General features: G+C 44.4%; 1 protein-coding gene across 5 annotated transcripts in view; it reads right to left on the reverse strand.

Moving 5' to 3' along the window:
• The window catches only part of SLC44A3 (solute carrier family 44 member 3), a 74,743-nt gene that overhangs the window by 26,804 nt on the left and 21,993 nt on the right, over positions 1-25,946 (reverse strand). For all 5 annotated transcript variants that reach the window (XM_087447083.1, XM_087447079.1, XM_087447074.1 and 2 more), the window contains 3 exons: positions 21,144-21,330; positions 10,210-10,375; positions 27-183 (listed from right to left, as the gene is read on the reverse strand). In XM_087447083.1, coding sequence (XP_087303209.1) covers positions 27-183; positions 10,210-10,375; positions 21,144-21,330 — 510 coding nt within the window. The remainder of the gene's footprint in view (positions 1-26; positions 184-10,209; positions 10,376-21,143; positions 21,331-25,946) is intronic.

Below are 25,946 nucleotides of genomic sequence, written 5' to 3' on the forward strand. Positions count from 1 at the left end.
CCCTCTGTGTTAAGGTGCTGCCTCACCTTTTCTTTCAGAGTGTTATAAATGTACAGGAGAATGGTTCTTGGAATCCTCACCAAGGTGATTACAAGTGACCCTTTTACAACTGTTCCTTGATGGTAGCAGAAAAGTATGGAGAGAGATGAAAGGATTGGCCGATCAGGAGGGTCCTTTTTATTTCTGGGAATAGGAAAAAAAGAGGGCATTTACAAAACACTATTTAAAAAGAAACGAAAAACTTCTCTCTGGTCCAAATCATCAACGGCACTAACAATTTATAAAGCAGTGAGGCAATAAGCATTTGGCAAAATTTTTATACTCCTTGGTAGCTAAGGTTAAATTATGTCTTGGACTAAGTTAATTCCTTTTGGTGGCACTCAATGCTACAAACATAGAACAGAAAACTAAAAAAAAATACTAATGAGTTAAAATAAACAAGTTTCCCTCTTTATAACACCTACCCCTCCACCAATCCTTTAAGTTGTCTGTTAATCTCATTTTCATTTTCAGAAGTATAATTATATAATAATCTCCACGGTTTAAATTACACATGAGCATATGTAAATACTGGCAGGTTAAAAACACCACCAAATCACATGACCAGGACCGGCAGCCAGAGAGGTAACAGTGACCTCCAGCTTAAAGGGAAGGAACAGAAAGTTTTGGTTTATGCACAGCTCTAGGCTCCTGAAATCCAGCTGATTCCTACTCTGCTCTTTAAAGGTCACCTCAGTGTGAATCATTTACTGGACTTGTCATGACACAGCTCCCAAGAACGCAAAAGTCAGTCTCACAAGCCTAGATAAAAAGTGAAAGAGAACAGAATGGGCACAGACTTTGCCCTACCCCAAAACTGAAAGATAAAACAAAGGAGGGAGGACTGATACAACCCCTCAGCTGACCCTCTGAATTCCCACTGATGCCAGTTCTAGAAAATGAAGCCGTTTCCGAGAAGGCACTTCACTGATTCCAAGTGAAGCTTGGTTTCTTCATAATGGATTATTCTACAACTTGCTCTGGTTGCTAATAAGTCACTATGAATTAAGGTTTGACAAGAGCCTCGGTTTTGAGGGAGGAAAAGGAATGCAGACAGAAATGTTTCAAGAGTTGGCAATGGCTGTATTTTGCTGTTACTTAAATCATCCAGGAAGGAAAAGAGAACATGAAAGTAATATTGGGAGCAGAACAACTGAAATCCACTTGTCCCACAAAAGGGCGACGTGTGTTTCAACTCAATATTACTGAAAATAGGAAATACCAGCAAAGCTATTGCTGATATGAATTCATTGTGATCTGATCAACTAGAATAGCACGGGCTAGGAAAATCTGACACATTTTTTCCCTTTACTCAGTTTTTTTTTTTTTTTTAATTTAAAGGAAGACTGTTTACTTTTCCATTTAGGAGATTTATGTGCCTTAGAACTTATTACGGTGCTCAAGAGGCGATGCAGGCAGAAGAGGACAACGCCTGCTTTCCATCTGGCAGGGAGACAAATGATTCCTAGGCCCCTGTGCACGCGGGCCTGGGGGTCTGCTCCTCTAGAGGAGTCTGGGGTTAGGCCTCAGCTTTCTGAGCAGGTTTCGCTGTGATGGGATTAACCGTTTCAGGCAGAGGAACGTCCACACTGTCTGGATGGCCCTGCTCCATGACACGTCCTGGCTATGACTCCAGGCTCTCCAGGGCTTCGTCAGAAGAAGATGCAGAGGTTCCAGAAGCTGAGTTATCACATGATGAGAGAGAGAACTTGAAAAGAAGGTCCTTTAAACCCGGGCTAGCTCACAATGCCGGGAGTCACTCAATCTTGCCCTGAAAACAAGACACCACCCTACAGAAAAAGGTTAAATAAGTGGAATGTCTTTGAGGGCCCCACCTTTATCACCCTGTCATCCCTGCCCTGCTGTGTATGCAGCTGGGGCCTTCATCTCTGTTCCCTTCACAACCAGCAAAACCTGCCTTTAGGAAGAGGATCTGATGATAGCTGGTGAGGCTTGAAATAATACTTATCTCTGGACTTCGCCATATTTTGAGAATTGGCCTAAGGGATGGCGGTGCAGTACTGGGCATACTGGGGGACTCAGTGATGAGCTTATTAGGAGGCTAGGGAGGCTGGGGCCTCCAGTCAGGCTCACTCATCTGTCTCTAGGAAGTACCGCATGTTGAGCACTTTCCACCCTGACTCTGTGGATGGTAGCAGTAACGAACACCTAGACAGTGTGAGCGAGTAGTGACTCCACGATCTGCCCCACAAGGCCAGCTTCCCTCTTCTTTTAAACTTGTGGCTACCCTGAGTGCTAAAGGTACTCGGCCACAAAGCCAGGGCCCTAGAATATAGCATCAACTCAAGTTGCTGGGCAAAGGGTTTAACGGTCCCATCCATCCAAGTCCTGTAGCACCACTGGGTCATGGTATAAAAGTACTGTTTTGCAACGACCAGTCCCTCGGACAACAGAGCCTAAGGCCAAGCAAGCAACTTCAGAGTCCTAGAGGCAAGTTTTAGCTCTAGTTAGATCCAGCCCACTGCTCACTAAGAACTCTTCAAATAGTATGGAAAATTAATTTTGTGCTGAGGCTCCAGGACACAGACCAGGCTGCACGGGATGGATGGCCTCCAATGTAAATCTGGTCCCGAGCGAAGGAGCACTGTGTGGTTCCTGCAGAGACCGCGTCCTTTCCTGAAATTTCTTTCGGCAAAATCACTGCAAGATGGAGTTGGGAGGGCTGTGAAGAAGCTGTAAGGTTCATCTTTCCAATCCTACAGATAAGGGAAATTGTCTTTGTTACGAAGAACAGGATTCTTTAGCTGTCCTCAGCAATTCTTGTCAGGGTTAGGAAATTCATGTGTCTCCTACCTAAATTCCTTAGGGTCTGCTGTGAATGCATTTCCTCACTTCTTCCTCGGTGAATCTGGAGCAGCTGGAAACTATCTTTTGTATCTTTGAGAACGATGAAGTCGTGCCTCAAGTGTCCCTTCTCCAAGTTCTTTCCTATCACGTCGCAGTGGACCCCTCTTTAAGCAAATGGTTATACAAGGGAGATTTTACAGCTTGTCCTTACGCTGGTACTTGAGTCTTTGCATGAACTCTTCAATCCTCTTAGCGCTTAAAGGAATGACAAAGATGAATGCACTCTGGCTATATTTAATCCTCACCCTGCATACAGGCTACAACATGAGATTAAAGAATAGTCAACCTTGAGATAAGGAAAATCTTTGAGGTTTCAAAATTAGGCACAAAGTCAAAAAGAAAGCAGAACTCTTTAATAAATGAAATAGTCATGCTAAAAATAAAGCTTGTATTTCATTTTAAATTAATTTATTTTTATCAAAGTAATAAGTGACATATCTTAAAAAGTCAGATAGCACCACGAGGCTTCACAGGAAAAACAGCAGTTTTCTTCCCCATCCTTAATTTTCTCTCCCTAGAGATAATCTTTGAGCTGTGTCTTCTGGAACTCAACTCCACACTTCTAAATTACATGTTCTTACTGCTAGTTTTTTTTTCTTCTGAGGAAGACTAGCCCTAAGCTAACATCTGTTGCCAATCTTCCTCTTTTTTCGCTTGAGGAAGATTAGCCCTGAGCTAACATCTGTGCCAATCCTCCTCTATTTTGTATGTGGGTCACCACCACAGCATGGCTTGATGAGTGGTGAAGGTCTGTGGCCAATATCTGAACCTGTGAACCCGGGCTGCCGAAGCGGAGTGTGCGGAACTTTTAATCACTCGGCCACGGGGCCGGTCCCCTTACTGCTATTTCTTGATGTTTCAGCTTCAGATATCGTCCACTGAGTTCCCACAATGGAAGATGCAGGTTTAGTGCCCTTACTAAGCCTAAACTCCCCAGTACACTCATTCTTCCATCCCGTTCTTCTCAACATAATTATACAGAAGTTTCTAAAGTTTTTTTTCTCGCTTTACTGAGATATAATTGACATATTACATTGTGCAAGTTTAAGGTGTACAATGTCTTGACTTGATACACTTACATACTGCAAAATGATTACCACCATAGCATTGGTTAACCTCCATCCCAGCACACAATTACCATTTCTTTTTTGTGGTGAGAACATTTAAGATCTACTCTCTTTGCTACTTTTTCTTTTTTTTCCTCCCCTTTTCTCCCCAAAGTCTCAGTAGATAGTTGTACGTCATAGCTGCACATCTCTCTAGTTGCTGTATGTAGGATGCCACCTCAGCATGGCCGGACAAGCGGTGCGTTGGTGCGTGCCCGGGATCTGAACCTGGGCCGCCAGTAGCAGAGCGCGTGCACTTAACCGCTAAGCCACAGGGCCGGCCCCTCTTTGCTACTTTTAAGTATATAATACAGTCTTAGTAACTAGAATCACTATGCTATACATTAGATCCCCAGAACTTATTTATCTTATAACTAGAAGTTTGTACCCTTTAACTAACATCTCCTCATTTCTCCTACACCTCAGCCCCTGGTAACCACCACTCTACTCTCTGTTTCTATGACTTTGGCATTTTGAGATCCCACATATACGTGATATCACATAGTATTTGTCTTTCTCTGTCTGGCTTATTTCACTTAGCATAATGCCCTCAAGGTCTATCCATGTTGTCACAAATGGCAGGATTTCCTTCTTTCTCATGGCCAAATAATATTCCTCTGTGTGTGTGTGTGTGTGTGTGTGTGTGTATTACTTCTTCTTTATTCATTCATCCATTGACAGACACTTAGGTTGTTTCCATATCTTGGCTATTGCGAATAATGCTGTGACGAACATGGGAGTATGGATATCTGAGAGCCTGTTTTCATTTCCTTTGGATATACACCTAGAAGTGAGATTGCTGGATCATATGGGAATTCTATTTTTAATTTTTTCAGGAACATCCACACTCTTTTCCACAGTGGCTGTACCAATTTACATTCCCACCAACAGGGCATAAAGGTTCCCTTTTTTCCACATCCTCTCCAACATTGTTTTATTTCTTGCCTTTTTGATTGCAGACATCCTAACAGGAGTGAGGTGATATCTCATTGTGGTTTTGATTTGCATTTCCCTTTGATTAGTGATGTCGAGCACATTTTCATGTATCAGTTGGCCATTTGGATGTCTTCTTTGGAAAAACGGCTTCAGTTCCTCTGTCCATTTTTTAAGTGGATTTTTATTTTTTTGCTATTGAGTTGTATGAGTTCTTTATATTTTGGATATTAACCCCCTACTAGATATCTGATTTGAAAATATTTTCTCCCATTCCACAGGTTGCTTTTTCATTTGGTTGACAGTTTCTTTTGCTGTGCAGAACCTTTTTAGTTTGATGTAGTCTCACTTATTAATGTTGCTTTTGTTGCTTGTGCTTTTGGTGTCATATTCAAAAAATTCTGCCAAGACCAATGTCAAAGAGCCTTTTCCCTATGTTTTCTTCTAGGAGTTTTATAGTTTCAGTTCATATGTTTTAAGTCGTCAATCCATTTCAAATTAATTTTTATGACTGGTATAAGATAGAGGTCTAATTTCATTCTTCTGCATGTAGTTATCCAGTTTTCCCAGCACCGTTTATTGAGGAGACTATCCTTTCCCCACTGAGTATTCTTGGCTCCTTTGTCAAATATTAGTTGACCACACATGCGAGGGTTTATTTCTGGGCTCTCAATTGTGTTCCATTCATCTCTATGTCTATTTTTATGCCAGGACCATACTCTTTTGATTACTACAGCGTTGTAGTATGGTTTGAAATGAGGAAGTGTGATGCCTCCAGGTTTATTCTTTCTCATCATTGCTTTGGCTATTTGGAGCCTTTTGTGATTCTATACAAATATTAGGATTATTTTTTCTCTTTTCATGAAAAATGGCATTGGAATTTTGATAGGGATTGCACTGAATCTATAGATGGCTTTGGATAGTATGGCTATTTTAACAATATTAATTCTTCTGATCCACAAACCTGGGATATCTCCATTTGTTTGCATCCTCTTCCATTTTTTTCACCAAAATCTTAGAGTTTTCCGTGTACAGATTTTTCACCTCCTTGGTTAAATTTATTCCTAAGTATTTTACTGTTTCTGACACTATCATGAATGGGATTGTTTTCTTGATTATCCTGCAACTATACCAAATTCATTGATTAGTTCTAACAGTTTTTTGGTGGCATCTTTAGGGTTTTCTATATATAAGAAGGTATCACCTGCAGAAAAAGACAATTTTGCTCCTTCCTTTCCAATTTGGATGCCTTTTATTTCTTTTTCTTGCCTGATTGCTCTGCTAGGACTTCCAGAACTATGTGGAATAAGAGTTGTGAGAGCAGGCACTCTTATCTTGTTCTTGATCTTAGAGGAGAAGCTTTCAACCTCTCACCTTTGAGTATGTTTTAGTTAATGTTTAGTGTTCATATTATAAGTATATAAATAACATTCACAACTGATCCAAGTAGTGTATTCTGATTATATTTCCTTTCTTGTACAACTTTTGGTTTCCTGAAGTTAATAATCATTTCACATTTTTATTTGCTTGGTTTTCCATGGGCTTCACCGAATGCTTCACCAAAGTCTAAATCTTTTCTCTACATGTTCAAACACATCTGGTATTCTCTTGGTTTCCTTTTTTTCTTGAAGGAAAAAAGAGCCCACTGCCCTCCTGCTCCACCTTGGACTATATGTTTTTCACACCTGCTGCATAGCTACCACCCTTCTCTTCTTTTCTGTGTTGGAGCCCATTTCCCAAAACTCATGTTTTCCTCCCTGGCTTACTCATTCATTTCAGCAGAGAACATCCTTCCTAAGAAAGAGTGGGGAGGGAATTCTTTTGGAATGCTGCATGCCTGAAAATGACTTTATTCTCCTTTACCCTTGACTGATAGTATGAATAGGTATAGAATTCTAGGTTGGAAATAATCTTTCTTAGAATTTTGACAGCCTTGTTCCACTGTCTTCCCGGTTCAGAGTTGCTGTTGAAAGTCAGATTTCACTCCAGTTCTTGATCCTTTGCCTGTGATCTGTTTTTCCTTCTAGACGCTTCTGGGATCTTCTCTTTACTCATGTCCTCCAGCTCTGGGAAATTTTCTCGGATAATTTCCTCCCTTCTTTTTTCTTTGTTCTCTATTTCTGGAACTCATATTAGTCAGACGTTGTGTTTCCTAAATTTATCCTCTAACTTTTCATCCTTTCTCTCCTATTTTCCATCTCTTTGTCTTTTTGCTCTACCTTTTGGAACAGTTCTCCAACATTACATTTTAATTCCTCAATAGAAAATTTTCACTTTTGCAATAATATTTTTAATTACTCAGAAGTCTTGTTCTCTCACTATTCCCCCCCTTTTCCTTTGGTTCTTATTTTATGGATACAGTATTTCTTTGTTCTCGCTGAGAATATTACAGTTCTTTTTTTTTGGTAGTTTTCTTCTGCTGCCTGCATTATTTCATTTTCTCTAAAGTCTTTTTGTTTGTTTGTTTTGTTCATTTTGATCTCTTTCTTTCACTAGAGGCTTTCTTCAAATATTTAACAATCACTGGTTACCAGTGCGGGGGATCAGAATTGGCCACCTCAAAATATGTCTCTTTACCTTGAATATTTTCTCTGAAAGAAACTATGACACCCTCTGCACATACTAACTGCCTAAAAGGATTTAAGATAGAAGGCCTGTCCCCAGGACAGGCCATCACTATAGATAACTCTGGGTAGGGATAGACGGGGAGGGTCCTTGCTAAGCCCATTCTTATCAAAGTTCTGTTTACCAAACATTTATATTTGTAAGGAAAATCTCCATTTGTAAAGGTATCTCCCTCTCTGTACTGAGAAGAAGGGAGGATGACCTCATCTCTAGAAACTTGTCAATGCGGAAGGCAAGGCCTTAAATCTGCAACGTAATACTCTTGTTTACTGTGTTTTTTTGGTAATCTCCCATAGGTGACTCCCGCCACCCCCAACATCCTCCTTTGTCTTTACTTGAATATGTTATTTAAGAAGAGAACCTCTGTAATTTTGGTGAAAAACTCAGTTTCCCTGATCTCTCCCATGTATACATGTTATAAAACTTTGTTTGATTTTCTCCTGCTATTTGGTCTCATGTCAGTTTAATTTGTAGCCCAGCCAGAAAGGACCCAGAGTGGGTAGAGGATAGTCTTCCTCCCTTCACCAGTTCACATTTAAGAGTGAAGCACTAAAGAGTGAACCAGAAGCTCTATATGAGGGGTATTACTGGTTGACTAGTGAGATTCACTGTCTGTTTCAGAGTGAGAGAATCAGGCCATTTCACTGAGGGACCCCATATGGCATTATCTGTAGGTCTTGACTTTGGGTTAGACAATTTCTCCAAAAAAGAATCCTCTGACCTCCTGCCTAAGGGATTTCAACCTGGCTGTCAACATCCTGGGAGCTGAGCCATGAAATGTGGGTCAGGGATGGTGGCGGTGGGTCCTCACTATTCACTATTTAGACTTTCACTTACTCCCCTTTCTTTTAGTGCAGAGCCTCCCCTCCAGCCTCAGCTGTGCCAGATACCCCAAGTCCAGACCTTCTCTGGTTCACCTCTCCAGAGAGCAAAGCTCATATCTTTTGCTGGTGTGGATGAGGAGACCTGGGGCCTAACTGCTCCTTAGAAAAACTTTTAACTAATCCTCGGAATTACATTTTGCACATGAACTCCTGAGCCTCTCTAGGTTGTTGTGGCTCAAATCAGCCTACACCTTATTTTCACCTCTTCTCCCACTGCCCGCCACCCCCCACGCAGACAGGCATTTTTAGCTATCTCTAGTCTGCTCAGAGTCACCACTCGCCCATCCTTTCTGTTGACGTATCTTATCTGCTGTCACTGTCTCTGTTTGTCACTGTCCTTGTGTGTTTATGCCTTTTTCATTCTTTCATGATTTTGGGGTGGGAGCTGGAGTGGGAGGAGGGGCTAGGAGATACATTCATATGCTTCACTGGAGGTCCAAAAGCCCTCATTGAAAATGCTTTGGTTTTGTTATTCTAAGATAATACAAAATCACTGCTGTCAGATGGCTGTTACTTGCTGGCCAATTTGGTTAGAATAATCTTTACTCCCCTACTCAGGAGCAAACAACACACACCACCCACCTCCAGCTGCTCAGAGGTTCTCAATGCCAAGGGCTATAGCCCCTTTGCGGTCCTCCATCCTACAGAGTCTTTAATGATGGAGGCTCCCAAACAGCACCATTGTGTTAGAACCCACAGGGCTCCTCATCTTCAGGATGTAACTGCTCATCTGCATGAATCATCCCTGGTTGACTTTCTTACCCCTATGAACACTCATGTTTATCTGCTCGTTTGGTCTGAGAGATTAGAGGAGGACGGCTCTATTGGGAGTAAACTTCCTGTTCTGGGTCCAACCCTGTCATTGTCCTGGCTGAGTTCTCCTTGCCTGTAGTTTTATCACTGCCCCCTGGAGAGTCTCACACACAAAAGAGGTGAAAAGTTAAGGGGTGTGTGTCCTCAACTATTTGATGAGGTAACGGCGTGTAAACACTTCAATAAGAATCATGGTGAACATAGAAGCTAGTAATTATTCTCTAGTACTTGACTATATGAACATGAATTATATTTTATAGTTATATACAATTCCCTTAGGATTTAAAATTATTTTCCAAGAAGAAATTCTCCTCATTTTACATAGGATGAAATGAGGTTCACAGAACTTACTGAAGTGCGTTCCAAATAGACCAGTAATTTTTTTTTTTTTTTTTTAAAGATTTTATTTATTTATTTTTCCCCCAAAGCCCCAGTACATAGTTGTCTGTCATAGCTGCACATCCTTCTAGTTGCTGTATGTGGGACGCGGCCTCAGCATGGCTGGAGGAGTGGTGCCTCGGTGCGCACCCGGGATCCGAACCCGGGCCGCCGGCAGCAGAGCGCACGCACTTAACCGCTAAGCCACGGGGCCGGCCCAGACCAGTAATTTTTTAAAGTGTGGAATCAGTAAGAATGGATGTTTACAGGAGAAGTCAACTCTTCCTTTTAGGTATCTTTCAATGCTAAACAGTATGATTACTTCCCTGTTTGGTTTTCTTCTGAATTTTTTTTAGCTTAAAGCAAAATAGCTTGGAAATATGACAGATTTAAGGTATAACATTTCTTTTCACTCCCAAATGAGCATCTCACCCAATTTTTAGCTTAGTCTTTCACTCTGGCCAACTGCTTTTAAGGGGTCATGTCAAAACCCCAAAATACCTTTTGAGACGCACAACGTGAAGCACACAGACAAACCAATAGGAGTAACATGCCAGACCTACCTGTTGAAATAACAAGTAACCACAGCCCCAGCTATAGTCATCTGCTGGCAGGCCAGGATGAATTCGCTGGTCCAAATGAGGCCAATTAAATGGTACCACCACATATACCTAATGCCGGAAAGAGGCTTATACTCCACTTGGCCGCCTTTGATAACCTGGGCAGCTCCTAAAATTTAAAACACAAACACACTTTACACCAGTTTTGCCAAGGGTGGAAGATGGTTCCACAGGCCATATTTCCTCACGCCTGGCCTTTGGCATTACATGAAACACAGATGATGCCAAAGTAAAGTTTGAAGCACTCATCATAATTTAAGATCTCTGTAGCAAAAACTAAAAATTGAAACACACATTTAACTTATGAATAACATCAACAACAATAATTACAATGACTGATTGGTAGGGAATTTGCAAGACACTTGACCTGTACTCTAATACCCATTCCACTCTGTAGACGTGAAACTGAGGTTTGGAAGAGACAAGTACTTGTCGTGAAGTTTCACTGCTCATGATTAGTGGGAGGAGAATATAAACCCAGACACATCGGACTCTAAAACCCCTGGATTTTCTACTACACCACTTTGTGATGTAAACAAAAGTTGTTATGTTGATGAAACCACACAAAGCCATTAGGACTATGTTATAGAACCTTACTTCACCCAAAATTTAGCCATTCTAGAAGACAAGGATCTTCATTTTTTCCAAGGGATTCATTTCAGATTTCATTTCAAGAACAAACTCTTCTAACACACTGAAAATGTCACTTGGCCTCAGTGTTAATCTTCTAGGTTCAAATTTCAGCTCTACCTCTTCCTGGGTAGCCTGGGGCAAGCTGCTTGGCCTCTTGGAGTTTCAGTATCCTCATCTACAATACCCATTTCCTGGTGGTAGTTTGAGTGACATTACCCGGTAAGTGCTTAACAGAGGGCCTGGAATAGCACTCCATTAGTGATAATGATTATTATTATTATCAAATTTTAGGAGCACAATACTGTCTTAAACCAAGACCAGCAAGGTGACCCCAACCATGCTCTGCCATTCCCAACAATGCTCTATACCCCCCTTTATGTGCCCTCATCTAAAGAAGCCCTCTGCAATTTAATTCAATTCCATTTGGATTTGGTAAATCCCAGCTCTGGGATTGCATTTGATTTCTAGAAGTCCTCCACTATTAATTTTAAATAAACTACTGTAAGTAAGAAGATGGGCACTTTGGTCTTTGCAAAACCTACAACTTGAACAACATTTAAAGATAGTTTCAGATTTCCTTTCATAGCTATAAATTGCTTTTAGGTTCATAATTCATGGGTATTTAGACATTCACAATAGAGTGTGTGCAAAGGAAGTGGGAGAAGATAATCATGCTGTGGAGCAAACTGATTCCACAGACGAAGGCTGGGCCTGGTTCCTTACGCTCTGTGTTCTGCTGAACAAGAGTCACATTATGAGAAATAGTGGAGCAGCTTGATTTACAGAGAGAAGTTAATATTTTATTGAACACTGGGCTCATTCTGGCTTGGAGGCAATCTCTGATTCAGGTAAGGCACCGATAAATGCCTATGCTTTTCCAAAATGGGTATGTTTCAGAAAAGCATTCCCAATTCCAAAGGAGGTGACCCCTCACAACTAACGGGCATGTTTGGGTAGATCAGGTCAGTGGAGACTTGGAGAAGCACTCCCTAGAAGAGCAGACGTGACAGGGGCCAGCCAACAAGCACTCTGCTGCTCCTGCAAGGTCTACAAGTCCCGGGGACAGACTGCAGTTTTCCAAGATTAGATGTACAATTTCATAAATGGTTTGGGGCTGGAGAATGTTTCCACAGAGCAGGAGGGATGGTTTCCTCTACAGACAAAAGGTAAGTGCAAAGGCCCTGGATGCTAAGGGGGGACAGTTTCTCCTCGTGCTGCCCTGTGTTGCCAACGGCACATTCACACACATCACAGCTGGGTACACTGATGGCGGCAGTTGGCAAGTGGAGAGCAGCTAGAGAGGTAAGTCAGGATCCGTGCAGGCCTTCAAACCCTTGGATTCCCCAAAGAAGCAGAACCTGTACGTTATTCTTGACTGCTTGCTTGTTTTTGAACATCTTTATCGAAGCCATCTTCTATTTGTTCTTCTGGTTCAGTTATACAAGCCTGTTTATATAGTTTCCTTTAGGACAGGGCTTCTCAACCTCTCAACCCACTAATTGGCATTTTGGACCAGATGATTCTTTGTTGGGGGTGGGGGGACTGTTCTGTGCATTGCAGGATGTTTAGCAGCTTCCCTGGCCTCTACCCACTAGATGCTAGGAGCATCCTCCCTTCTCTCCTCCAGTTACAACAATACAAAATGTCTCAGTACATTGCCAAACGCCTCCTGGGGGACAAAACTGCTGCTTGAGAACCACTGCTTTAAGCAAACATTCTCTGAAGAATCAGGCGCTCATGCTGGCTTCAGGGGAAAGCCTAGGAACTAATCTGTGGGTGGGGCAGGCGCGTTTATGCGCACATGACTGCCCTCTCCTGGATAGCTGAGTTGGTGCAGGCATGAGCCTCTCATCAAATGACCAGTTGCTTTGTTACTAAGGGCTGTTACAATATAGCTACTACTATGGTGCCTAACAGGTGCTAATGGGAACTGGACTGCTACAGATACATCCCAAGATATGATGGATCTCGGGGATGGTGGTGGAAAGGGCCCTGAACTAGGAGAGGACTTGGTTCCTGTCTCAGCTCTGACATATGCTATAAGCAACCTGGGCCTCAGTTCTCTCAGGATAAAGATGAAGAAGGTAGATAAGATGAGCCCTGGGACAGTGATTACAGGCTTCGGCTTGAGAGTCGCACAGGCTGAGATTTACATCTCTGCATTGTCCTTTAACTGCTGACCAACCTCTGGCAGGTTATGGGAGCTTTTTAAATCTGTTTCATCATCTGTAATCTGAAGGTACTAATACCTACTTCTCACTTCCTCATGGCTCTAAATGCCATATATGTAGCTGCTATGAGGATTAAATGGGTAAGGCACTTAGAATAGTAAGTACAGTGTAGGGTTAGCTGTAATTGAGATATAGGTAGATACGAGTCCAGCCCTGAAATTAACAAATATTTATTAAGCATCTACTGAATACTGGAATTAGACTGGACATTAGCTATTAGGAGAAGAAAATGAAAGAGGCAAACAAAAAATCGGAAAGAAGATACCATCTGAGTGACTATCAGGAACTCACATGTTGCCATGTTAGCAATGGCATTCGTCTATTCATCTATTCGTCTCCCCTTCTGGACTGTTTATAATTTCTCCTCCGACCTTGGAGAGTTTTTTCCCATCCTTGCTCTCAGTCAGCGACCTAACTTCCAATTTCTCTGAGAAAACTGAAGTAATCAGAAAACCTCTGCTAGAGCCTTCCCCCTACTTCTACCTGCCATCAGCACGTGTCCATAACCTGATCCCCCTTGATATGATGAACTGTCCATGATCCCAAGGCCAGCCCCTCCACTAGATCCCCTTTCTCACCTACTTGAAGATCTCTCTTCAAATCTCCCCTTCTTTCTCGCTTCATGAAAATATTCCTCTGTCCTGAATCATTTTTAATCATCTCACATGTTTTTAAAAAAATCTACTCTTGACTCTTTCATTCTCCAGCTTCCTTCTCCTTTCTCTGTTTCTCTTTGTGGACAAATTCCTCAGATTTTCTCTACTTACTTTTTCTAATTCTTTTTCTCCCACTTTCTCTTAAACCCACTCCAGTCCTGATCCACTCCCCCACTTCTCTGAAACGGGTTTGTTCCACCTCCGTTTTGCAAACTTCAACCGTCAATCCTTAGTGCTTATCTTACTTATCAGCAGCACTGGGCCATTCACATCTTGAAACTCTCACCCAAATTCCAGGACAGCATACTCTCTCTCCTCCTGCCCACTGGTTGCTCCCTTTCAGCTTCCTTCCTTATTCTTCCTCACCTCCTGGCCCTCTTAACATTGAAGTGCCCCAGAGCACAGTCCTTGGATTTCTTCTCTGTCTACACTCATTCTAATCTTATGGCTTTAAATACTATTTATATGCCCCCAAATTCCCAAATGTAGATCTCTACCTGGGACCTCTCCAGAAACTTCAGACTCAAACAGCTGACTGCCTACTTGACATCTCCATTTGGCTGCCTAAAAGACCCTTCAATTAACACAACCAAAAACGAATTTCCGATCTTCCCCTAAAATGCTCCACTCAAAGTCTTGCCCCATCTCAGTTGATGGCAATCCCACCTTCCAGTTGCTTAAGCAAAAACCTCAGTATCATCCCTGACTCCTCTTTCTTTCATACCCCTCATTGAATATATCAGGAAATCCTTCAAAATAGAAGCAGAATCCAATATGTCACACCATGTCCACCATTACGACCCTATTCTAAGCCATCATCATCTCCTCCCTGGATCACCGCTATTATGAGTAGTCAGATCATGTCAGTATTCTGCTTAAAACACTGTGATGACTTCCTCTCTCAGATTAGAATCAAAGTTCCTATAGAGGCCTACAAGGCCCCAGGATCTGACTCTGTGCTCTCTCTGACCCCCTCCTGAACCACGCCCTCCCTCAACCACGCCACTCTGGCTGAATGGGCCTCCATGCGGTGCCCCCAGCACCTCTGCCTCTTGCTGTTCCCTTTCCCTAGAACATTCTCCCTTCCCTTATACAGTCTCATGGCTCTGCCCTCACCCCCTTCAAATCTTTGATGACATATCACCTTCTCAATGAGGCCATTCCTGGTCACCAAATTTAAAACTGCACCCCTCCCTTAAGGGTTTCCTTTTCCTCTTCTCTGCTTTATTTTTCTCCATAACACTTATCAACTTTTAATGTACTATGAAATTCACTTACTTATTTTATTTAATGCCTATCTCCCTCTAGCTTCCAAACTGGAAGGAAGGCTGTATCTCCAGCATCTATAACAGGGTCTGAGACAGTACATGTTCAATAAGTGTTGAATGAATGAATGAACCAACCTTCCTCAACTAATATATCCTATCACAGAGATCTGAGACAATTTTCTGGAGATCTTCTAGAGACTACCAATATAACCTGGAGGAAATTCATCATGCAGCCAGCTGTAAATCTGAACATTACAAGCAAACTTTAAAGAATTTCAAAAGACTAAAGTGATACTAGTGATCAATATAAATGGCAGTTTCTCAAGGAAGGCAGTCCAGCTGGTTGGGATAATTTCCCAAGGAAAGCACGCCCAACTTGGAAGGGCTCAACTTTCTAGCACATTCTGTGTACTTGGTCTCTTCCAGCAAGTAGGCTCAAGTGTCCTGCTGGACCCTCAGCCTGCTGATACCCATCCTGCCTGTGTCTCCCACTGGCTTAGCTTCTGCTCCGACAGCATGAGGATGAGAGAAAAAAAGGAAATCGCACTGACATAGAGCCTGCAATTTACCAGATTCTTTCAAGGTTTCCATCTCATTTCCTACTCACAACAGTGATGTGAATTCACACTCATTCAGCACACACTTACTGGACTCATTCAAGGACTGTGCACTGAGCTAAGAGACACGGAAAGAAAAAGACATGGTCTCTGCCCTCGAGATGTTTGTACTCAAGTGGGACGAAAACATACAAGGCATTGTCTTGCATTATCGTTCTTCATAGGACTTAGCAGCACCTGACATATATTTACTTATTTATTCCCTCTTTTCCCGCTCACTAGTGCCTTTGGCTTGCCCACTGCTGTATCTCCAGTACCCAGGGCACATAGTAGGCATGCAACGAACATTTGTTGAAAGAATGAAGAATATAAAAAATGCAAGGAAAATGAAAAAGAAATATCTAAGTGTGCCTGGGGAATTTATAGGAGATTGTTTAATAAATATAATACCCAAAACGAATCTTGAAGAATGACTAGTTTTCCAAGAAGTTTGGAGTAGAACGCTGGGGAGAGAGTTGGGAAGAGGTGGGGATTCAAGACGAAGATCATAGCAGGTGGAGGGCATGGAGATGTCCATGGAGGTTGTTTTCCTTTGCACCTTCCCAAAGGGACCATGCTTTCTGAAAAGCAGGAGCTGTTTCAAATCTCTCCTGTGCAATCTCCCTTCACTCTGTTCCTAGGACAGGGCTGGGCCACTAGCAGGCTTTTGTAAAATAACTTCAATTATCTTCTAGATCTCTGATAACTTAAAAAAAGACAATTTTCTTTTAAACTATGTTCTCAAATGTGCCAAGCAGAGCAGAGAATAAACCACAAAGCTGAAGCTAGTACTCAATTTTCCTTAGTTGACATTAATTCCTAAAATTAGGAACATGTATGGTCCTTTATTTGCAAAGCAAAGCTCTGGTCCCATCTCAGCCTCCTAACATCCTTGTGAGGCAGCCTGGGGAAAGCATCAGTTTTCCATTGCAAAAATGAGAAAACGGAAGTGCAGAGGATTAACACACAAGGAAGGCCAGAGCCAGCCTGAATCCTGGGTCCCTTGATGGAAAATCCTCTGTCTGATCCTGCTGCCTCCTTTCCAAGCATGGTCCTTTGCCTGTCCCAAGCATGCCGAGACATGCCTATGTTACGTCTTCTAACTGTGACATCATGGGGAGGGGAACCCCCTCAACCCTCCAAAATGAGCCTCTGCCATTATTCAGACTCGGGGCCTCCAGACCACCATAATGACAACTGGGGGTAATCAGATCACTTGGGCTCTTTCCAACCTGCCAACTACACCTGCTGGATTCCCAAGATTATTACAGTTTTCACTGGATTATTTTATTTTATTTTATTTATTTTATTTTATTTATTTTATTTATTTTTTTTTGTGAGAAAGCTCAGCCCTGAGCTAACATCCACACCAATTTTCCTCTTTTTGCTAAGGAAGACTGGCCCTGGGCTAACATCTGTGCCCATCTTCCTCCACTTTATATGGGACGCTGCCACAGCATGGCCTGACAAGCAGTGCATCGGTGCGCGCCCAGGATCGGAACCTGGGCCGCCACCAGCGGAGTGTGTGCACTTAACCGCTACGTCACAGGGCCGGCCCTCCACTGGATTTTAGCAGTCACTGTCACATTGCTATTAGCAGACAAGTCCCAAGAGATTAATAAATGTCATTGCTTGGGGGGGCCTTGATATGCTCTGCTGAAACAATCCCCAAACAAACCAGAATTTGTCAACTAGTTAAGAGACTGATTAACAGTCACTAGAGAAATACAGCTCATCTGGGCAAAAACAATCAACCTAAGTTTACTTTTTCTGTATTTTCTTTCTTTTTTACACATCAAAATAATCATTACTTCAACCATCTGACAAAACCAAAGACTCACAACTATTTACCCACTGAGGACACCCCCACAACATTGGGCAGACTGGAGAACGAGCCTGAGGGCCCCATAAGCAGCTGAGGGGACGTGAATGAGACAATCAGGCGGTGCAGGCATCTCTCACCGCCAGATCGCCTGGCGTCTTCGCACGAGCGGTGAGAGCAGCTCGGTCTCTCACAAGTGTAGCTGGGGCACCGCCTGAAGATCAAAGCGATGCAGCTGCTGACCTGCCCTGGCCTAGAGCCGGTTGCTCTGGCACTTGGTGAAAAGGCTTTTGAACACAAAGAGAGTTCTGTGCACCTGGGTCAGCCCAGCGGTGAGTGGAAAGGAGAGGCAGGTGGCCTGAGGGGATGCCAGCCTGGCTGTATGATGCCCGACCGCAGGGAGGAGGGAAGGCGGTTGCTCTGTGCAACACCTTGCCTCCTGTAAAGTCTAATATCAACTCGAACATCATTGATGCCACATCAGGTCCTGGCGCCCAGCTTTCTTTCCTGTCCTTCGATTCCTCTCACTCTTGCTTGTTTGCTTCTTACACTGATAGAGAACTGCCACACTTTAATACATGACCCTCCAAGGTGGCTACAGACCAACGTGCCACCGTCAGCCCTCCAGAAGAGCCTGCTTGTCTCCCTGCCCCTCCTGCTCTCAATCCTGGGGCTGAGGCTCTTTAATGCCTCCTGGGCCCCACTTGGGCCTAAGAGAGGGGACTGACGGCGCACCATGCTAGCAGCTCACCTCAAGTCAGCTGTGGGGCTTGTTCCTCTCTGACTATACCCCCAACTCTCAGGACTCTCTCCTTGTCCTCTGAGACTGGGTCCTCTCCTGTGTTTGGTTGTGACTCCATTAAATCCTTTTGCTTCTTTCTGTATTTTCTGGCAATTTCCAGCCCATCTCCTGAGAAGCCTTCCCTGACTCACAAAGTGGGTTGGAGCCTTGTTCTGGTGTTCTCATAGCTCCCCAAATTTCTCCGACAGTGACTTTCATCAACTTTTGCTGGTCTGTCCTGCTTGACTCAAAGTGCTGCTGGGAGAGACCACCACTCGTCCCTGGCGCCTTGCCCCGGGCCTTGTCCCCACAGAACTCACCTAACGTTTGTGAATTAAAGAAAGAACGAAAGCATGTGTCCTGCTCCAAAGCATCATGGGTTTAACCACAGAGCCAGTTTCCTTCATCCAGACTCACAGCCCCTAGAGGCTGGGGGAGGAAGGTCCTTCTCTGGTCCTGAGCCATATTTCCCGAGACCTCGCCCCTCCTCTGGTGATTCTACAGGGCAAAGGCTCAAGTACCACAGCCCACCACCCCGTGTGCTGTGCCCTGCCACCTCCTGCCACCTCCTGCCACATGTCACTCCCAGCCCACTCTTGCTTCAACCTCTGGCCCTGCCATGTCGCCCTGCAGCCGCAGGCCCCAAACACCACGTTATGGGCACAGCCCGCATCTGCCAGCCAGCTGCTGTGGTCGATTCAAACAGACAGAACTGAGGAGGCCTAATTTTGATTTCCTAGCTTTGAATCCCAGACACAAGGAAAATGTGAGAGAGTGGAAAGAGGACAGGTTCTATTCTAGAGCTCTGGAGTCAGAGTCATCGCACTTCCTAGCTGCATGACCTTTGGCAAATTACTTACTCAGAACCTCAATTTTCTTGCCTGTAAGTTGAGCATAACAAAACATACAACAAAAGGGGGCTACAACGCTTAAATGAGAGAACATAAGAAAGCACCAAGCACAGAGCTTGGAATTTAGGAAATTTTCAACAAATGCTTGTCCTCTTTCATGCACAAAGGCCGTTGCCCTCCTTTCTGACCAGGAATGAGACCACTTCAAGCAAGTGAGCTAGAAGAAGACTGTTCAATGTTGTCCTAGTTGAGACGTCCATCTGTCCCACAATATCTGTTCTTCCCTCTTTTCTTGATAATGGAACCTCTAATTTTTTAACTGTGTGTGGCCACCCAAAATGAAACTACCTTTCCTGTCCTCCCTTGTAGATAGGTGTTGCCATGAAACTAGGATTTGGCCAATGGGGTGTAAGCGGAAGTGCTGTCATGACTTCTCCTAATGGCTAGAATAAGACATGGTGGTTGGAGCCCAAGTGCCCATTTCATCTACGAGGTGGAAGCAAGTGGTAAAGGTTGTGAAACAAGAAAGAAGGTGCCTGTCTGGAGGACTACACTGGCATGGGGTCTCCTCTTTGTGGACTTAACTTATGTCAGAGAGAAATGACCTTATAGCTTGTCTAAGCCACTGTGGTTTTGAGTTTTCTGTCACCCCAGACAGACCTCATTCTGACTCATTACTGTCCTGTACCTGTTTGATCAAGATTCCTTTCTGGATAATTATCAGAAATTCACTGCAGGCCTCAGCAAGCTTCCAGAGACCTCCAATGGAAGAGAATGCCCCTAAAGCATCTCTGAAGCTGGAAATATGGGCTTCCAAGGGCTGCAACTTCCAGGGGGCCTGCTGCCCATCTTGAAATAATCTCCAAGGCGTCAGTTTATTTCAGAGGAGAGGGAAGAGAACCCAGTTTACTAAGAATCTACTACACAGCAGTTGTGCTTACATATATGACTGGAGCCAATGGAGGACGAAATAAACTTGATAAACATAAACTTGAGGTGCAGCAGCCTTGTTGATTTGACGTCTGCTGTGGTTCTTATCTACCTGGTGACAGTCTCGGAAAGCAACTTACTTTTTTGCGCTCAAACCAGAGTGTGAATTTGGGCCTTAACCAAATCAAATAGAGGCATCAGAGATCTAGAATAGCACCACTCGAAGTGTGGTCCACAGACTGGCTGCCTGTCCTCACGCTGTTTGTCACTAGTTTGCAATGAGATAAGGGGATTGTGCCAGAATGTAGGTCAACTGCATCACTAAGCCCATTGTTTTGTTCTGCTGACATTGTTTTTTCACAGTAAGACTTTCTCGGTGAAGGAAGCAATGGAATGATATACATTCTGGCATAAGCTCCTTATCTGGTTTCAGACAGCACTTTGAATAGCGCTGCTTTGCCTTGTACGTGGCTTCAAAAAAAAAAAAAGATATTTAGCCCTGCCTCAAACCAAATGAGTCAGAATCTCTGAGGATGGGGCCCAGGCATCTGTATTTTAGTAAAGCACCATAGCTGATTCTGAGGACTCTCTCTGGTAGAAACCACCACATGGATATGACAGGAGGATGGAGGACACAGCATTGTCTTCTCAGGATCAAAGCAGTGTGAACCTCTGTGTGCACTTGCTTTACACTTAAGCTGGCTCTGCTGAGCACAAGAAAATTTTAATAGAGTCTTTCCTGGCTTCTTCTTTCTTCCTACTGATTTGAGAGGAGTTGGCAAATTACCTTGGATAAAATTTAAACCCAGAGACATTTGATAATATTCTTTCTGTAGGCTTCTGTTCATATTGTAGTTCTTCTGAAGCTCTTTCAGTCCTTACTGAATTTGTTCTCTCATGAAACACAAACCCAGCTTCTTTAAAGACCATATAAAAAGGGAAAAAGAATTTCCTGCTTTGCCCCATGACAGAGCCCCTAGCACTGTCACTGTTGTCTTCAGACACCTCTAGTCAATGGGAGGTTTGGTCCCTACAAAAACAGGCCAACGGTTCCAAAATCAGCTTCTGTGCATGACTCCAAGGTGATGCACCCACCCCCCTGCCCGTACCTGCAGTTCCCAGGCTCAGGAGCACAGCTACCCAGAGGACCCAGAAGAAAATGAGGATGGCAAATGTCCACAGTGGCTGGAACAGCAGGAAGGGAGAGCTGCTGATGGCTTTATTTATGACTTGGAAAAGTTCAACTGTCAATTTTATTCTCTTTCTGAGGACAAAAATCAACACGAGCAGAACTGCCTGGTGAGAAAGCGGTTAGAGCAAATTAGTCAAAATAATGAAGAACTGAGAAGAGCTTAAAACAAACCCTAATATTTTACTGACATCTCAGAAAACAGCTCTTTTAAGATAGTTACTCACTACTTTTATTATCGTTGAACATAGAAATTCTCAAACACTAATGGAACATCTGCTATGTGGTGGTCCCCATGTTAGATCCTGCAGCTACAAGTGAACAAGACACAGTTCCTGCCCTCCAGGAGCCTGCAGTCTGGTCAGAGAGCAAGAGAAAATGAAAAGAAGGTCCTCTAGGGTCACGGAACTGTCTTCCATGTCTTTTTTCCCCCAAAGCACCCAAAATACTCAGAGAATGCTGAAGGACTGCAAAAGGGTGAAGGAATACGAGTATGAGGGAAAAGCACAGTGATTGTGCCTCGAAACAACCTTCTGTGCCTTCTTCTCCACGGGTTTTGGCATCCCTGCATAGAAATATCATATTAAAGAAACAAACTACCCTTCACCCAACATCCCGGTCCAGCCACTGCCATCCCTCTCATTCCCTTCACAGGCAAGCTTCTTCAAAGACTTATATACACTCGCCATCTACACTTCCATACCCCAACTCATTCTTCAACCACCTGTAAACCTCCAGACCGCAACACTCTCCTGAAACTACTCTTCCTAAGGTCGCTTCCTCTGAGCTCCTGAATTTCAAATCCCATGGAAACATTCCAGATCTTGCTTGAACTCAGCATGGCACATGAATCTCTTGTCCACTCCTCTTTTTCTTAAACTTGACTTCCGTGATTGCTCTTTCTTCTGGCTCTCCTCCTACTTCGTCGGTTGTTGTTTCTTGGGATCTTTCAGGGGTATTTCTACTCCTTTCTGGTTTTAGCATTCTTCCTAGATGCTGATAACCTTCAAATAAACTCAAACTCAACTTGTCCTGAACCAAATTCATTAGCTTCATGCTAAAATCTCTTTCCCCTATATTCCCTACTCCAGCAGCCCTAATTTTCCGGGGCTCTTCAAGAATGAATTAGGCTCCTCTCTTGTGTGCTTCTATTTTATTCCATACTTGCCTTATTGTAGCACTCAACATATTCTACCGTAAATATTTACTGTCTGGATTTTCCATTAGATGAAGCTCCTTGAAGGCAGGGCCATCCCTTCTTGTCAAGGCCTGGCACCGGGCCCAGTGCCCAGCACAATCCCAATCACCTGGGATTCAGTTTCCTGATTCATCTCTCAATCTATCCTGTTCTGTCTATTCCCACTGTTGATGCCACAGCTCAAATCTCATCCTCTACCATCTAGAGCCCAATAACCTCCTCATTAGCCTTCTGCTTTTAATCCCCTTGACCCCCTACCCCCACCCCAATGCCTCCTCCAACCCACAGCTAAAGGGATCTTTGCAAAGGGTAGCATCAAGGATGTCATCTCCCTGCCCAAAATCCACCAGTGGTTCCCCAGTGCCTCTGGATAAAGATCAAAGTCATTATCATCGCAGATCAGGACCTTCCTGCCACGGACTCTCCCTGCACCTGCATCTCAGGCTTCCACCGAGGGAACTTCCTACAGGTCCCTCTCTTGTTCATGTGACCCTACACATGCCATCCCCTTGGCCTAACATGCCCTTTCTCTTCCAGCTGGGCTTGGGCATTCCTGGTTCAAGCATCTCACAGTCAAGTGGAGGAAAGTCAGAGGATGGTGTGATAAACTGTGCAAAACTGCTCTGGGAGCTGGGAGCAGAGCCTCTGGACCCAGCTGTGGGGAGTGTCAGTAGGAGCCAGGGAAGATGGTTGGAGGAGACCCAAGAGTTGTAAAGGCTAAGTAGGAATTCCATCTCTGTGTCCTCAATGCCTGGCACAATCAACAAGGAAGAGGGATTTTTTTTTTTCTTTTTACTTAATATTTTAACAAAGCAAAATGATATAATCTTTAGGCAAATACACTGGCTTCTAGCTCCTGAGTGGAAGGCTAACATATGTATTTAAATGTGAGTGTGTTTCACAACTTATTATATATATGCATAAAATGCTCCCCTCCTACTCAAGGTACATATGTGGATATTCATCAGAAGTGCTGTGTTAACTCGAACCCATTACTGCCCATCCCCCACCTCAGTGGAGACCAGCATAACCTAACAGGACGGTGCTAGGGGTGTGGGCTGGGCTGGGCCTGGCAGCACAGCTGACTCAACCACAGGGGCCAAGCCTTGACTTCACTCTTCTGGGCTCTAAGCTGCAAGGAGCTGCCTTTCAGCCTGTGCTCCTAGGCTGACACCCTGAGGTCAGCATTTAATGCCATTCACCCCATTTTCTTCATTGCTGCTAGCGGTTATATTGAAACTATGTAAATAATAGTCACAGGTAGCCCCATCTTTCCTGTTGAAAACAACATTTTCAAGTTTATTTGTAAGGCAGGTGCTAAGAACTCAGGAGACAGAAGACAAATCCCTACCCAAGTGGTCCTGGCAGCAGATAGGCTCTCCCCAGGATCCAGACCACCAGGTGAGCCTCTCAGGGTCTCTGCTGGGCTCCAACACGAGGGGAGGGCGTGCGGGAAGATGAGTGAGATGGGGGCTCCCAGGTGAGTAAGAAGGGCTGAGGGCTGAGGGAGGTGACCCTCCTCCTGCTTCTATTCCTCTCCTGCTAATGTTAGTTTTCTCCTTTCTTTCCCCTCTCTGGGAAAGTGGGGTAGGAAAGGGGGAGTAAGGGAAAAGAGGGGCAGCTGATAATTCCTCTTTCCCCTTGGAGACCGGCGCTGGGCAGGGAGTGGTGCCTGACTAGGGGACACACCCTGGTTTTCCCTCCCTGTCGTCCTTCCCTCACTTTGCGCAGGGTCTGTGGGAGCCGAGACCGGGGTGGAGAGGGAAGAAGCAGGTTGGCAGTGGTTTTCGCGGGCAAGGCCCTCCTCTTGCTCTGGAGCCAGCCCAGCTTCCCCAGACTCAGGGGTCCAGCCAGGGAGCATTGGGGGCGGCTCTCTGGTGGGAATGCCGAGCTTCCACGGTGGATGCCCCCTAGGGAAGGGGAAGTCCATACCCCTGGGCAACCTTGCAGTGGTGTTTCCATCTGACAGATGAGGAGATCCAGGCCTAAGAGGGGAAGTCATTTCTCCAAGGTCACAAGTGGGTGGTGGGGCATGGATTTGAATATAGGCCCAAAGACTGCAAAGGCCGGAATCTTTCCCTGTGGACCACGTTATGGCATTGCTTGCTTTGTAATCCGTCTTATCATGGGGCATGTGCTATCTATGTGTTGTGTCTTGCTAGCTCTATTGCTTAGTGCAGGGCTCTGTGCAGAATAGGGGCTCAGTAAATGGTGATGACGATAAAGAATCTAGGGCCCTTACAAGGATAAGCTCATCCAGCAACCAGCACTTGGTAGGAAATCAGTAAGTGGCAGTGACACATGTGCCAAATGAATGGTGTGTGACCTGTGGTTCAGTTCTACCCTCTGTAGCAGCCACTGCACAGTCCTCACCAACACAGGTGAAAACAGCCTCTGTCTGCTCTCACAGCCTCCCTTTCCCTAACCTTACACTCAGTGAGGAGGAAAATTCACCCCTGACCCTGGCATCTGGGTGGCCATTAATGGTTCAGTGTGTGAAGATAAAGAAAGCCCTGTGGAGGGCTCAGGGAGAAGCGGCTCTCTCCCCGGCTCTGAGCCCTGCTCCCCAACCCCCATTCCCAACAGCCATGCCCTGGGGTGCAGGCGGGTCCTTTCTTCTCCAGCCTCCGTCACAGGCCCCAGCTCAGCTATGGTCCTGGACCCCGCCTGAGGCAGGGCAAATCAGGAGCTTTGCTTTGCCGTACACTTGCTCCTTGAGATGCAGTTTATGTGAAGAACACAAACCTGGAACCTCACTAGAAAGGAGAATACGTAAACACTGTACCAAACATGGGAACTGAAGGACTTCCTTAGAAGAGAGAATTGAGTTGGTGAGAGAGTCTGCATTCGCTGCAAGACTTAATGGGCTTATGGAGACCCCCGGCTGTTGCTCCTCCATAAAACAGTAAGCAACGCAGTAGCAAGGATGACCATGGGTCCCCCGAAATAATTTCCAGACCCTCTCCAGGGCCTTGTGGTTCTAGCCTTCTAATACCACCTGGGGTGTGACCTGAAAGATTTTCAGTTGCCAACTGCCCTCCCCCAACAACCAGTATCTGCTGCCTCAACATTCTGTGTCTGCCTGTTTTCAACTAGGGAGTTCACCGAGGAGGCGGCAGGTTCTCTGAAAACCAAAATAACACAGTGGCCAGCAGGTTTGGAAACAAAGGGCTCTCTGTGCTCAAGGGCAGTGGGATCTGTCACAGCCTGGAGAGAGCAGAGCGTCTCTGGCTGGACAGGGGCCTCTCCTCACAGACAGGAAACAGGAACCGTGGTAAGTCTGCCCTCCACTTTAGAGCGTCCACCTTAGGGCGCCCTTGACGGTGAAAATACTGCATTCAAGAGTAACGAATCAACCTCTTAGAGATGGCAGAAATGACTTGGAAAGAAGTAAGAACTTTTTCTTATTTTTTGAAGGTTTTAACTTACTCCTATGTAGGTGTCTCAAATAAAAAGAAGGCACTAAATATGTACATACATTCACCACACTTTCGGAGGTGAGAGAAAAACAAATTCTAGTTGTTT

Source organism: Ceratotherium simum, chromosome 2 (assembly GCF_057802395.1).
Source record: "Ceratotherium simum simum isolate JZ-2026a chromosome 2, ASM5780239v1, whole genome shotgun sequence".
Lineage (NCBI taxonomy): Eukaryota > Metazoa > Chordata > Mammalia > Perissodactyla > Rhinocerotidae > Ceratotherium > Ceratotherium simum.